The 14,316-nt window shown below is 32.2% G+C and overlaps 1 protein-coding gene across 1 annotated transcript; it reads right to left on the bottom strand.

Moving 5' to 3' along the window:
* Positions 1-5,024: 5,024 nt before the first annotated feature.
* LOC100796231 (uncharacterized) lies at positions 5,025-6,277 on the bottom strand. Its single transcript, XM_014776836.2, has one exon. It carries the CDS (start codon positions 5,966-5,968, stop codon positions 5,513-5,515), a length of 456 nt encoding a protein of 151 aa, XP_014632322.1. The 5' UTR covers positions 5,969-6,277; the 3' UTR covers positions 5,025-5,512.
* Between the last annotated feature and the right edge of the window lie 8,039 nt (positions 6,278-14,316).

Genomic DNA, 14,316 nt, shown 5'->3' with positions numbered 1-14,316 from the left:
TCCTGAGTTAGAGAAATTTTTTAGATATAACAGTCAATGACCCTTTTTTTTTCTTCTCAAAAACAAAATCACTAAAAGTTTCATTTATAATTAGAGACTGTTGAGCATGCTATCTTAACATGTCCAGAATTCGTATTGTACCAAACCAGATTTTTTTCATCTCTGGAATGGTTAAGAGGTTTCATTACAAATGCTGATGATGGAGCAGTGTCTGATGCGTTCAATATCTGGTATGGCCGAAATCAATAGGTGCACCGAGGAAGTCTTGTGAAGTTCCAGCATGTCATATCATATCCTATTTTCTTATATAAAAAGTGCATGTATATTAAACTTATAAAAAATCACTAAAAGTCTATAAAAATAAAGAGTTTAATAACTATACATTAACAATATAAAATTAGTTTAATTATTATTCAATCACAAATAAAATAACATACAGACAAGTTTATGACTTTGTAAGGGAGACAAGGAGGTGGATTTCTTTTTTAGTCCTGCAGTTAATTCTGCTGGGGGGCTGTTATGTGTGTGGAATAAAGATTGTTTGGAAGTGTCAAATCTGTATGAAGGGAAGAGGGCTGTTGTATTTCCATTGCTAACATATATTCTCCATGTGACTAGCTTGCTACAAAAGAGAAGGGTTTGGGAGGAGTTAGTGCAAATGAAGTCCAACAGCAACTCTAATTTTGGTGCGTTGTTGATGATTTTAATTGCATCAGGAGGGAAAACAAAAGGAAAGGGGCAGCTGAAACTAGTGGTGGAGGGGGTGAGAGAAGGGAACTCAACCAATTCATTGCCGATATGGGAGTAGAAGACATCCCAATGCATGGAAGAAAATTTACTTGGTTTAAACCAAATGGAAAGGCTATGAGTAGGCTTGATAGAATTATGGTGAATAGAGAATGGCTTGGTAGGTAGCTGGAAGCTTCACAATACATCTTGGAGAGAAACATATTCGATTGTTGCCGCTTGTTCCGAAGAATGTCGTAGTGGATTGAGGTCCCAAACCGTTTAGAGTGTTGAATTGTTGATTTGATGATGGGAGATTCCAAAAATTTGTTGAGGATGCATGGAGGAAATTAGAAGTGCAAGGTTGGGGAGTGTTTGTATTGAAGGAGAAACTTAAATGGTTGAAGAGGGAATTGAAGAAGTGGAATAAGGAGCATTTTGGCAACTTGGAAAGCAGATTTGAAGAAGGTCAAAAAGAGATGAATGAAATTGAATTGAAAGGGGAAATCACAAGCCTTAGTGATTTGGAAATAATGAGGAAAAAGGAGTTGCAAAAGTTTTAGAGGGTGAACAATTACAAAGAATCTCTTTTAAGACAAAAGGCAAGATTGGAGTGGAATATGGAAGGGGATTGTAACACAAGGTACTTTTATAGTGTGGTGAATTGGAGGAAATGGAAGACTGTGCTTAGAGGGATCAATGTGGACGGGTGTTGGGTTAAAGAACCTTTGAGCAACATAATAATGTTAGTGGCTAATTTTGATGAGGGGAAAGTTAAAGAAGTGGTTTTAGATTGTGGTAACATGAAATGCCCAGGGCGATGGGATCAACTTCAAATTCATCAAGCTATTTTGGCATTTGTTGAAGGATGATGCTATGCAGTTCTTGGTGGAATTTCATAGCATGGAGTGTTTCCAAGAGGTAGCAATTCTTCTTTTATCACTTTAATCCCAAAAGTTAATGAGCCACAAAGTTTGGGTGACTTTAGACCAATCTCTCTTGTGGGATGCATGTATAAAATTCTTGCGAAGATTTTGGCTAATAGGTTGAAAAGAGTACTTGATGGTGTCATTGACAAGAGACAAAGTGCATTTATTGGAGGAAGAAATCTTGTGTATAGTGTAGTGGTTGGCAATGGAAGTTATTGATGAAGCTAGAAGAAGAAAAAAAAGTGTCTCATCTTTAAGACGGATTATGAGAAAGCATATGACTCTATTTATAGGGATTTCTTGTTTTACATGATGAGAAGGCTTGGATTTAATGAGAAGTGAATTAGATGGATAGAGGATTGTTTGAATATACTAGTATGGTCTTGATTCTTGTCAATGGGAGTCCATCTAATGAGTTCAAATTGCAAAGGGGACTAAGACAAGGAAATCCTTTCGCACCCTTTCATTTTGTTATAGTTGCGGAGGGCCTTAGCAGTTTAATGAAAGAAGTTATATCAAAGAATTTATTCTCTAGTTACCGTGTGGGAATAGATGAAGTGGAAGTTAATTTGCTCCAATTCATGGATGATACTATTAATTTGGGAGAAGTAACATTGGAGAATGTGATTACCATTAAGTGTATCATGAGATGTTTTGAACTAGTATCCAGCTTGAAAGTTAATTTCTCCAAAATCTCTTTTGGGGCGGTGGGAGTGGAGAGTAGTGAAGTGGAGAAGTTTGCAAGATTGTTAAATTGTAGCCTACTTACATTGTCTTTCACATACTTGGGAATGTCTATTGGAGCCAATCCAAGAAGAGTGACAACATGGAAGTCAATCATTGGAAAATTCTAGAAGAAGCTTGCCCAATGGAAATACAAGTCTCTTTCATATGCGGGAAGGGAAGAATTTGCTTGATAAACTCGATACTATCTTCTTTACCCATTTTTTATCTCTCTTTTTTCAAAATGCCTTCTCAAGTAGCTAGGGAAATTAAAGTCATTCAAAGAAAATTTCTTTAGAGGGGTGAGGGAGAAAAAAGAAAGGTGTGTTGGATTAGTTGAGATAGAATTTGTTGTCCAAAGGAGCATGGTGGGCTAGGCATAAAAAATATCTCTTTGTTTAATGAAGCTCTACTTGCCAAGTGGAGATGGGCTCTTTTTAATAAAAATGACGAGTTGTGGGCGGAAGTTTTAAATTCTAAATATGTTGGGATGGAAAGGTCTTTTGAGAGGTGAGTGTGATAACAAAACATCTATTTAGTGGAGGGATTTGTGTGGGGTGTGTGGAGGGAGTAGCATGTCTAAATGGTTTGATACAAGGTTTAGGTGGAAAGTAGGTGAGGGTGACAAAGCAAGGTTTTGGTTGGATAATTGGGCGGGGGAGGAGAGCTTTGTGGAAGTTTCCAAGGCTATATATATATGGTTTGGGAGTGGAGAAGGCCCATGTTCCGAGTGGGAAAAATATCAATTTGAGGAACTAGAAAGTATTTTGGAAAATGTAAAACTGAAGGAGAGATATAAATGATATGTGGTGGTGGAAGGAGGATGCCTCGGGAGCCTACTCGGTGAAAAGTGCTTACAAAGCATTGCATGAAGAGATGGTGGGAAGCCAAAATGTGAAGTTGATGCCAAGCATTTGGAAGCTCAATTAGTTCAACCAAAGGCAATTTTCCTAATTTGGAGATTGAAGTTGGATAGATTATCAACCAAGGATAATCTTAAATTAGAAATATTTTAGAAGATCCTCAAGATATTGTTTGTCCCTTTTATGCAAATAATCCAGAAACTTTAAGTCACTGCTTCTTTACACGTGACAAGGTGATGGGAATTTGGAAACAATGTTATAAGTGGATACATGTTGATACGGTTCTACCAGCGTCCCCTGAGACTCATTTTTGGCAGCACGTTCTTCACAAGCCAAAGAAGCTTGGATGGTTATTTGGGCCTCAACGATTTGGAACATTTGGAACTTGAGAAATGATTGCATATTCAATGGAAGCCACTGTGATCCACAAATTCCAATGCAGAAAATCAGCTTCATCACCTCGTGGTCTTGGCTAAAAGGAAAATCAAAAAGCTTCAACTACTCATTCTCTCAATGCATAGCTGGGATAAGGTGGATGGAAAGGGGAATATAAGCCATATTATTGTGTGATGGCTATGCTTGGTGATCAGGAAGGATTAATGTATTTTTGTTGTGGGTAGAAGCTAGGTTTCTTTGATGTAATTTATCATTGGTCTCTTTGGTGCTTGCTTCATGGTTATTTAGTATCTATATTCATCATTTGGGTATATATACAACCTAACCGTGCATGCTGACCTTGGGGGTGCGATCAGAATTTTTGTTTATGGATTATGGTACCTTGATTAATATATTCATTTGCTGATTAAAAAAAAGCATAATTTAATTAATTGAAGGAGATTTTCTTATACAAATAAAATAACAGTCAAGTTTTGCAACTATAATTTCAAACTCAACACATAGGCTATTGTCTCACCATAAATTTGAACAGGAAATTTGTCTAGAGTAGGGACTAAGTTCTGGATGGTTTAGTAAACCATCACACTCATTCAGCCTCCAAATTTCCAGCATGGATTTTAATTCTACTGCTCTAATGCCAAGACATGGTCAACGACAACTACATACACTCAAATGTCATACATACCTATTACTTTCACCAAGTGGCATATATTGGCGTTTAACATTACAGTGTCTGCAGGTTCCCTATCTCATACGTTAGTCGTTGGATATGATTTTTTCCGTTTATTAAGAACCTAGTAGTTAGGTGTTTGATATCAGCATGTAGCTAGCACTCACGTTTTGACCTCAAAACTGTGCCCTAAAAGAAAGAAATGAGCAGAAACTGATATATATGTTGTTTCCATATTTATTATTGCAATTTGTATACCACAAACATAATTTTTTACTTCTCAACGGATGTACAACATGTTTGGTTTGAAGTTGTTGAATTGATTTTTGATATATTTTTATATGTTTAGTATTATGTTGGATAAGAGTTCAAAATTGATTCTAAATTTATAATTGATTATAGTAAAAATAACTTCAAATAACTTTTAGGTTGGATTCAAAATAATTTTACTTCTAACTTATAAAAAAACATTTAAACATAAACAATTTCAATTAAAAATCAATTAATCAAAATTAATTAATTTTTCAATCCCTCACCATTTATTTGTCTGTAATCCCTACTTGATTAAAAACAATAATCTAAGACAGCATCGTTTAGCTCCATGTATGTAAGACAAACAGAAAACAATTAATCCATCTTAAAATTAAGAGAAGCGTATCTAGCTACCATCAAATTGCAGAATAGGAGGGAGGTATCAAAAACCACCCACAACCAAAAGGTTCTTAATTTATTATATTTATAAATGGCAGAAACGGAGGGGACATAAAAGTTATATACAAGAGAGGATGTTCCTCCATATCAACATCACCCGAATCCAAAACAGCAATTCTAATCATCATGTTTGGATCCTAACAATTTCAGAAAAAAAATATAAACATTTTCAAAAAAAATTGTACCAGATGATTCTAAATAAGAAATATCTGGAAAGAAAGCAAAATAAAACCCATAACCATAACCATCGCATGTGGCTTTTTCCACTCTCAGGAACATAGCTTCTGCCGAATTCATGATCTCCAGGAACCACACACACACGTGCCCCACAAAACAACCTCGCCGAAGCGCTTCAGAATACGACGGCGTTTCAACGCCCTCTGATTCAAGCATTCAGTTGATCGCAATAACCGTTGAATATCAATATTCAATTGTTTGAAGGTTCAAAATTCAGGAATGCGTGAATGCGGATAATCCATTTCAGTCCACTCCGGTTATGGTTGACGCTGAGACTCGCTCCGCCAGAATCCAGTTCCTGCAAACCGGGCCCACATCTCCTTCTCCAATCCCTCTTCCTCTTCCTTCTCGCACTTCCCCTTCTCCTCGTCCTCCCACTCCTTCTTCATAAACTCCTCCAAGCGCGTGGGCCCCACCGCAATATCGAGCGTTTCCACGCTGCTCGAACGCTGCGCCTGCAACAAAACGACGCCGTTTTTTACGTCGCCGGTGTTGTTCTTCTTCGGCATACGGCGTCGTCTCTTGTGCGCAGCTTTTTCCACGAGCCCCTTCGGGAGCTTGTACACGGCGAGGACGACGAGGTTGACGACCGTGCAGGGGCAGCAGCAGCACACGGCAGTGCAGTCTGCCGCGGCGCTGCCGGCCACTTCGCCGACGCCGCGCCTCCGGTGGCCGTTCGCTGGCTGCGAACGGACCATGACTTGGTGAGGCATTGATTGAAGAGAGAGAGAGAGAGAGAGATTGTTTTAAACGGTTTTTTTTTTTTCTGTTTGAGAGAGAAAGAGAGAGAAGGGATGGTGGAGCTTGAAAAAAGGGATGAGAGAGAGAATTGAATTGAGCGAATTTGAAGAAATTGGATTGGAAATGGGAGCGGTTGTGACGGAAGCCGTGTTGGCACTTTACACTGAAAAATAGACAGAAGACTGACACACGAGTGATGCAGCCGTTCCTTATACGTTATATAGTATATACCAATATACGCACGGAATTTAACGGTTATTATTACAGTTAATTTTACATTTTTGCTATATAGTTGATTTATTGTGATTCTTAACTGTTGAAGACCTAAAATAAAGAAAGATTCACATTTTTATTAATGTGAGAAGGACAAAGCCATTAAGAAACAACTCTAAGAGCATCTCCAACTATATAATTTTTTCTTAGGTGTTTAGATTGAAGAATTCGTTCTTTAAATTTTATTGTTACTAGAGCAAACCCATGTGGCAGGATGCATTTTTTCACTCTTCAGAGTCATTCCTTTATAAGAAACAATTTTTTAATATTAAAAAAATAATTTATTCACAGCTAACAAGTATATTACATATACGAATTAGAGGAACAATAACTGTCACAAGAGAAATAATAATGAACAGAAACTCAAATGAACAACCACAATAAATTTCAAAATTCATAAAAGTTGAACAAAAAAATCTAATTCACATCCAAATTCAAAACAACACAATAAAGGGGGTTAAGGAAGAAAGGATCTCCATGAACCAAATTGAAGAGATGAAAGGGAAAAAGGGGGGAAAGGGGAAAATCAAATCTCTAACAACATTGATGACCTCATAGACTTCCAAGTCCAGTGAAGGAGGTGCGATGGAGACGCAATGATGGCTGGAGTCGTCGATGCAAGACGCACGATGACCAGTGTCGGTGACTCTATGAGTTGCAGTGGAGAAAATCGACACTGGTGGCTAGTGGAGAGGATCGTTGCTAGTTAATGGTGGACGCTGGGAGATGGAGACCGTGGTTGCAGTCACTCAGAGCAGCACCAGTGACAAGGAGTGGTGCTGGTGATGCTTGAAGGGATAAAAGGTTTTGGAGAGAGAGAGAGAAAGGTTTGGACGTGTGAAGAGAAAAAAGAGAGAAGGGTTAGTGATGCCTGAAGAGAGAAAAGGTTTTGGAGAGAGAGAAAGGTTTGGGCGTGTGAAGAGAGAAAAGAAAGAAATGTTAGTGGGGAAGGAAGGATCTCAAATGTTTTGCACACAATAATTTTAGGAAACTGGAAAAAATGAATTAATTATTTTATTTGAATAATAATTAAGTTATAATAAAAAAAATATAAATGTGTGAATTTTTTTAAGTTTGTGATTTCTTAACATTAAAATAAAATTTTGTATGAATTTTTTAAGAGTGACATAACATTGTGGGAGAATGACAAAAAGTGTTGTGAAAACAAAAAAAAAATGATTAAAAAACCTATATAAGAAATCATGATTGAAGATGTTCTAACAAAGCAAGAATAAGAGGTAGACATAAGTCCTGGGATCCTATTATGTTTTTAGGATTTATTATATTAGGATTTATAATTATTAAGATTTTTTTTCATTACTTACTTTTTTATCCTATTTTGAAGAGAAAAAAGAGAACGACGAAGTGAGACAAGGTAGTGGGGAAGGAAGGATCTCAAATGTTTTGCACACAATAACTTTAGGGAACTTGAAAAAATGAATTAATTATTTTATTTGAATAATAATTAAGTTATAATAAAAAAATATAAATGTGTGAATTTTTTTAATTTTATGATTTCTTAACATTAAAGTAAAATTTTGCATTACTAGAAAAATGCAATTTAGCAACCAAAATTAGCGATCGAAAAACTTCGGTCTCTGTTAGCAACCGCAGTAGCGACCACATAGTTAATGGTGAAAACTCACGACTGAATTTGCGACCGAATTTGATCATGATGGCTAACTTGTGTCAGCGATAGAATTAGCGACCGAAACTAAAGGTCGCTGAAAACTTCGGTGGCTATTTCAATTGCTGTATATGTAAAATAAAAAAGTACTTTAGCCATCGAAGTAGTGATCGATATGTAGTTGAAGATAGCAACCGAAGAGGTTTTAGTCGCTATATCAAGATTATAGTGATTGAGCATAATACAGTCGCTATGCATATTTCTATTTTGAGATTAGCGATCGAATTAGCGACTGAAATCTCCTTTTTCTATATAAGTAAAGTAACAAAATTTTTATTTATTATGAATTGTAATAAATATATAATATACTTAAATATATTTTATACTAGAAAAATATTGAAATTAGTATATTAGTAATATTTTTCAATTAAGAAAATAATATTTACATTATTTGATTAAGATAAATAAGCCATATCATTGTTTGAATGGGACGATAAATACTAGTAATATAACTATAAATTACATATAATTGTATTATAACATAGTAAACTTTCTTCTAAAAAAACAGTAAACTAAAATAACTCCGATAAACTACTTTTTTCCTCCTCAAACAGCCACATTGATAGTTCTTTGATTTTTCCCCTTTTCTAGTCCTTCCTTGTCTCCTTCTCATCTCCTTCATCTTGGTGGCAAAATTCCTCTTCCATTGGATACCTCCAAAATTATAATATGGCTTAAAGTTAGCATTATTATGTGAAAAAGATATATTACAAGGAAAATGAAAAATTCAAAAGTGTGATTAAAAAACATATTCCACAAGTGCAAATATTTAAGGAGACAACAGACAACATATCAAATCAAATAGAAATACTCCCTATGCTTTGTTAATTTGGAGTTGACTGCCATCCTTGTGAAATACTATTATCTTTCTTTTATTGGAATTTTTAAAGAAGTTTCTTTTTATTTTAAATTTTTTAAAGACTCCCTTCAAAGTTCAAATTGTTTTATGTATTAATTATTTTTATTAAATTTATTGAATTAGATAAATAATAAGCAATCAAATTTTATAATTTATTAAAAAATATTTAAATGTTGTTAGACGTCCACATTACAAGGGAAACGTGTACACCCTAGATTTTTGAACCAAAGGTTTTGTTGCTCATTATCAACTTTATCTACTTTTATTGCTCCCATGGAAGACCAAATAGAAGAAATGTGTGAAACAATTACTAAATTGAATGTTAAGCTTTTGGCAAAGATAGATAAGGAGAGGACATTTGAGGAAAATATGTTGTGGCTGATAGAGAATCATGATCGACAAAGTCAGGAGATGTGGATGGAACCGAACACCATGTTGACGATGCTTAAGTTGATCATTTTGGCTATTGTTTTAGTTTGATTATGTCATGTTAGTTATGAATTTAAACTTTCATAATGCATTTTATTAAACTTTGAATTTACACTTTATCAATATTTAATTAGAACTTTATTATTAGATGTATTTATAGATTATGAATGCTCACTTTTATATACAAGTTTGATTATATAGTTTAACTAAAAATTATATTTACAACTAATAATTATTAAACAAGTTAAAATCTAATAAATGAAAAAATAAAAATTATGGCTCATTTTCTTTGAACAATCGAGTTGTTTTTTTAATTTATTTTAAATTTAAAAATTAATTATTAAACTAGACCAAAGACTTTTAAAATGCATTTTAGAATTTAAAATTAGCGACCAAATTAGCAACCAAAATTATTATTATTTTTTAAAACTTAATTATTTTTTAGCCACCGAATTAGTGATCGTGCTTTATTTTAATTTACTTTACAATTAAAATTTAAATTTTTATTAGCAACCAAATTAGTAACCATATCATATTTTAATTTATTTTATATTTAAAATTGAATTACTTGTTAGCGACCGAATTAGCGACCCTACACTTCGGTTGCTGATTTGGTCTCAAGCAAAATAACAATCAAATATCAAGGAACCGAATTTTGTGTGCTTGCAACTGAGTAGTTCGGTGGTGAAATAGCAACCGAATAGAAATTCGATCGCGAAGGGTTTAGCAACTAGGATTTTTGCGACATACACCATTCGATCGCTATTTCGGTGGCTAAGAGTTTTAGTGACCAAATTTTGGGATTTAGAGACCGAATCAGTCGGTCGCTAAATCATGTTTTTTTTGTGCTAAGTGTGACATGACATTGTGGGAGAATGACAAAAAGTGTTGTGGAAACAAAAAAAAATGATTAAAAAACCTATATAAAAAATCATGATGGAAGATGTTCTAACAAAGCAAGAATAAGAGGTAGACATAAGTGTTGGGATTCTATTATGTTTTTAGGATTTATTATAGATAAATATTAGGATGTATAATTATTGAGATTTTTTTTCCATTACTTACTTTTTTACCCTATTTTCCTATGGAAAGTTACTATATAATTAAGAAACATTAATGTAAAGTTGAATAAAAAATTAACAAAATATTAATTTCACCACATTTTCTTACACTCAATTCTCAGATTCAATTAAGTAATTTAAATAAACAAAAAATTACATATGTATATTGCACAATAAATTGTCACATTCCCATAAAAATATTACTTAGAAAAACACGATAAAAAGGAAATTATTACCTTTTACCCAAAAATACTTTTATAAAAATTTATAATAAATATGAAAATATATATTTCGATCTTCATGTTTCATGTTTCCAAAAATCAATCCAGATTTCGTAAAATAAACGTGTATTTGCTAGTTTTCTTTATTTTTTTTGTCCTCAGCAATTGTGTTGCACTATTGTATTGTACGTATACTTTAGTTCCTAAAACACACTAGCTCCTAATCATATCTAAGCTGCTCATGACCATTCTAGAATAACTGAAATCTGAAACTGCGTTTTTTCTTTTTCTTTTTGGAAATTCATACGTCACGTGGCCACTAGCTTAATTATTTAATTAATCATACGCGGAAGTAGAGCAGATTTTGGTTACGATCTGTTCGTCTATGTCAATTATAGACTGATTGTAAAATCGTGTGTCAAACATGATATAAGGTTAGGTGGTGCTTTAAGGAAATTAGCATTAGCATGTGATTTCAAATTAGTTTTTAATTGTGACGGTTTAAATTCTTTTTTTAATAAGTAGTTAAAATCTATGTTTGGAATTGTTAGAATTATATTAGAAGCTTTAGGTTTTAACCAAGCAAGGCTAAGACATAGTTACGTGATTAATATTTTTAGTCTACCTAACCTGGCTGGTATGAGTTATATATACACATATACATGATGATCTATTTACTATTTTCATCAGAATTGTTGGTTCCACATAACATGTACATTGTTTCATCATTACATAACATGTACATTTCCTCTAAACATAAATGTACATTAAACACCTGGATATCCTATCATCAATTTAATTAATTTATCAAAGAAATTCAAGTCCAATAAGAACTGATAAAAAAAAATAGTTCATAACCAAGCATATGTTAACTCTTTTTTGTGAATACCAAGCATACGTTAACTGAATATGCCTTTAAACAAAATACATTTACTGAATTTAGTTATTACCTTTTCGTTTATATGTCTGTAAATTTGTGCTATCAGAAAAAACACACTAAATAATCTCATCAACAAAAATAATCTGGAAAACGAGGCACCAAAATACTCGTCAGTTGGCTCACATAACTGGCAGAAGAGCTATTTCGAGCCAGATATGTTAATTGTTTCGCATAATGATTAGCTTCTGGATATGCATCTTTCAACACTATCACCTAAGGTGGGAAAAAAATATAATTGATAAATTAGTTTCCTTTATTAACATGTGGATGGTCAATTAATTATGATTAGAGAAAATATCGCACTCAATTAGGTAGATTTTATATGGATTTTTGTGATACTGAATTACTTTTTTATATTATCATTATTCAAGCACATGTTAATTATTGTATGTGTAATGTGTATGATAATTTTGTTATTTTTTATAAAATTTATTTAAAAGTATATTAAAAATGATTTTTTATAGTTTAACAGTATAAAAATTGTTACACTCTACTCAGTCCAAGAAAAGAATGTTACACTAACGATTTATGTTTATTAAAATCATAAATTAAAAGTTGTGAACAATTAAATCATTTATATATAAGTTAAATTGTTTTAGTTGTAATTAGGCTAGTTTGCGGGAAGAACTTGATTCTCATATGATGCATTTTTGGAGAGAGATGAAAAAATTTAAATGTGATTGAATTTAAAACTAGAGATTAGTTTCATAATTTGCTTAAAGGGAAATCGAAGTCTAGCTATAAAAATTATCTTAGAATCCTACCAGGAAGTATGTGTTGGTGCCCGCCTATGCAACTATCCGTAGATTTTTGTAAAATCACATATATCCATGGCTATTCATGAATATTAAAAAACTAAAAAAAACAATGAAAAATATTTTTTTTTTGCTTAGCAACAAATATATATAATACTGAACAATTCCATGAGAACGTACTAAACTCTTTAAAACATGTCCATAACTCTGAAGTATAAATTCAAATTACATTATTTTCATTAGAATGATTTAGATCTTAAGTTCAAATTTTAACTTATGTTATATATGCGGGTGTATCCGTCTCCACCCATTCACCAACATGTTGTTAAAATACTCGTATTCACATGTAACATATATTCATTTACATTACTTATTTGATATTTACTAGTACAATTAAAATGAAGCAGCATTTCTAACAAAAAAGAGTAGCATTTTCAAAATATGATAATAACACACATGGTCGCGTGTCCCTTTTGCCTTGCTCCCTTGTGGTTGTTTTTGTTTATGATTATCATCTTATGTCTATTGTTTTGGTTTCACAATAAAGTGCTTTAATGGGTTAGTGGTTTTCCGTTTAATTTTTCTGGCTGGTCATCTGATAATTGAGTATTTTTAATTTATAATTCACTTTCGCAATTACGTTATTATAATATTATTATGCCTAAATTGCCAACTTATGTCCAGAAGGTAATTTTCTAATGCATAGACAGCACATGTCGTTTGTTAGTCAAAAAAGGATATGCATATACAAACATTTGTTATTCAGCTTGCAGGTAGATTCCTTGTCGTTGATAATTTAACTACACCATATGGTTTAGGGATTGTTTGCTTTAAACGAGAGAAAAAGAGGAGAGAAATTTTGATTAGACATCACGTTTAGTCAATCTCTAGTCCATTTCTAACAATACTATATTTTAAAGATTATGATAATTCATCATTTCTCTTCTACATTTTAATAGCACATTAACATTGTGTTGATTGTTACATCAACATCATGTCATTATGTCAATATTATTTGTTAGTCTTACATATATCAACAAAATTTATTAAATTTTAAGGAACAAAAATCCCACAATTATAATAATTAGGATTCATTTAATTTCATTAAAATTTAAGGAACAAAAGTCATTCAAATGTTAAATTACTTATTTGATCTCTATAATTTCATTATTTATATATTTTTAATCCTTATAGTTTGAAAATGATATTTTTAGTCCTTATAGTTTATATTTTAATTTTTTTTTAGTTTTTATAGTTTAAAAGTAATATTTTTAGTCCTTATAATTTATATTTTAATTACTTTTTAATCCTTATTAAAAAAAATATATAAAAATAATTAATTATAAATTATCAACTATTTTGTATTAAAAATTATCTTGCGATAAATTAGTTACAAATTACTTGTTAATATTTTTGTAGATAATTGTAATTGATAATATTACTCATATTTTGATGGTAAAGATTAAAAGAGAATTAAAAATACACTTTCAAACTATAGGGATAAAAGGAAATTAAAATACAAATTATAAGGACTAAAAAATCATTTTAAAACTACATAGACTATAAGAGAATTAAAATATAAATTATAGGAACTAAAAAAAATTAAAATGTAAAATATAGAGACTAAAAAAATCATTTTTAAACTATAAAAACTAAAAAAATACGAATCGTAAAACTATAACAATTAAATGAGTAATTAAACCTCATAAAAAAATATACTTTCAACACCAAAAGTTCATTTAAACCTAAGAAATTAAGAAAAAAAAATAATTTTAAATTTAAAAGGTTTTATCGATAACAATTATTTTTATAAAGTAAATTGACATTAAAATAAGATTATACTCTAAAGTTATAGAGCTCCTAAACGACACCGTCCAGGAGGTATCCTGTGTCATCCTTATCCCCACCCACGAATGTCTCCGTGGCACTTGCAGTAAAGGAGCACGTGGCGTGGCTTTGGTTTGGAAAAAAGAATCTGATGATGGTTTGATGAAGCAACAAGACAAAGACATGCTAAAATGTGATGATGGTTTGTCTAACGTATGTGTGAATCGACATAGGGACTGAAAAAGGGAGGATTTCATGTCTAAAGGTT

This window comes from Glycine max, chromosome 6 (assembly GCF_000004515.6).
Source record: "Glycine max cultivar Williams 82 chromosome 6, Glycine_max_v4.0, whole genome shotgun sequence".
Taxonomy (NCBI): domain Eukaryota; kingdom Viridiplantae; phylum Streptophyta; class Magnoliopsida; order Fabales; family Fabaceae; genus Glycine; species Glycine max.
The sequence above is the reverse complement of the archived record's forward strand: the minus strand, read 5'-3'. Positions and strand labels throughout refer to the sequence as shown.

What these genes read in the sequence shown, in the direction of transcription:
- LOC100796231 (XM_014776836.2), bottom strand. Translation starts at nt 5,968, where the DNA reads ATGCCTCACCAAGTCATGGTCCGTTCGCAGCCAGCGAACGGCCACCGG.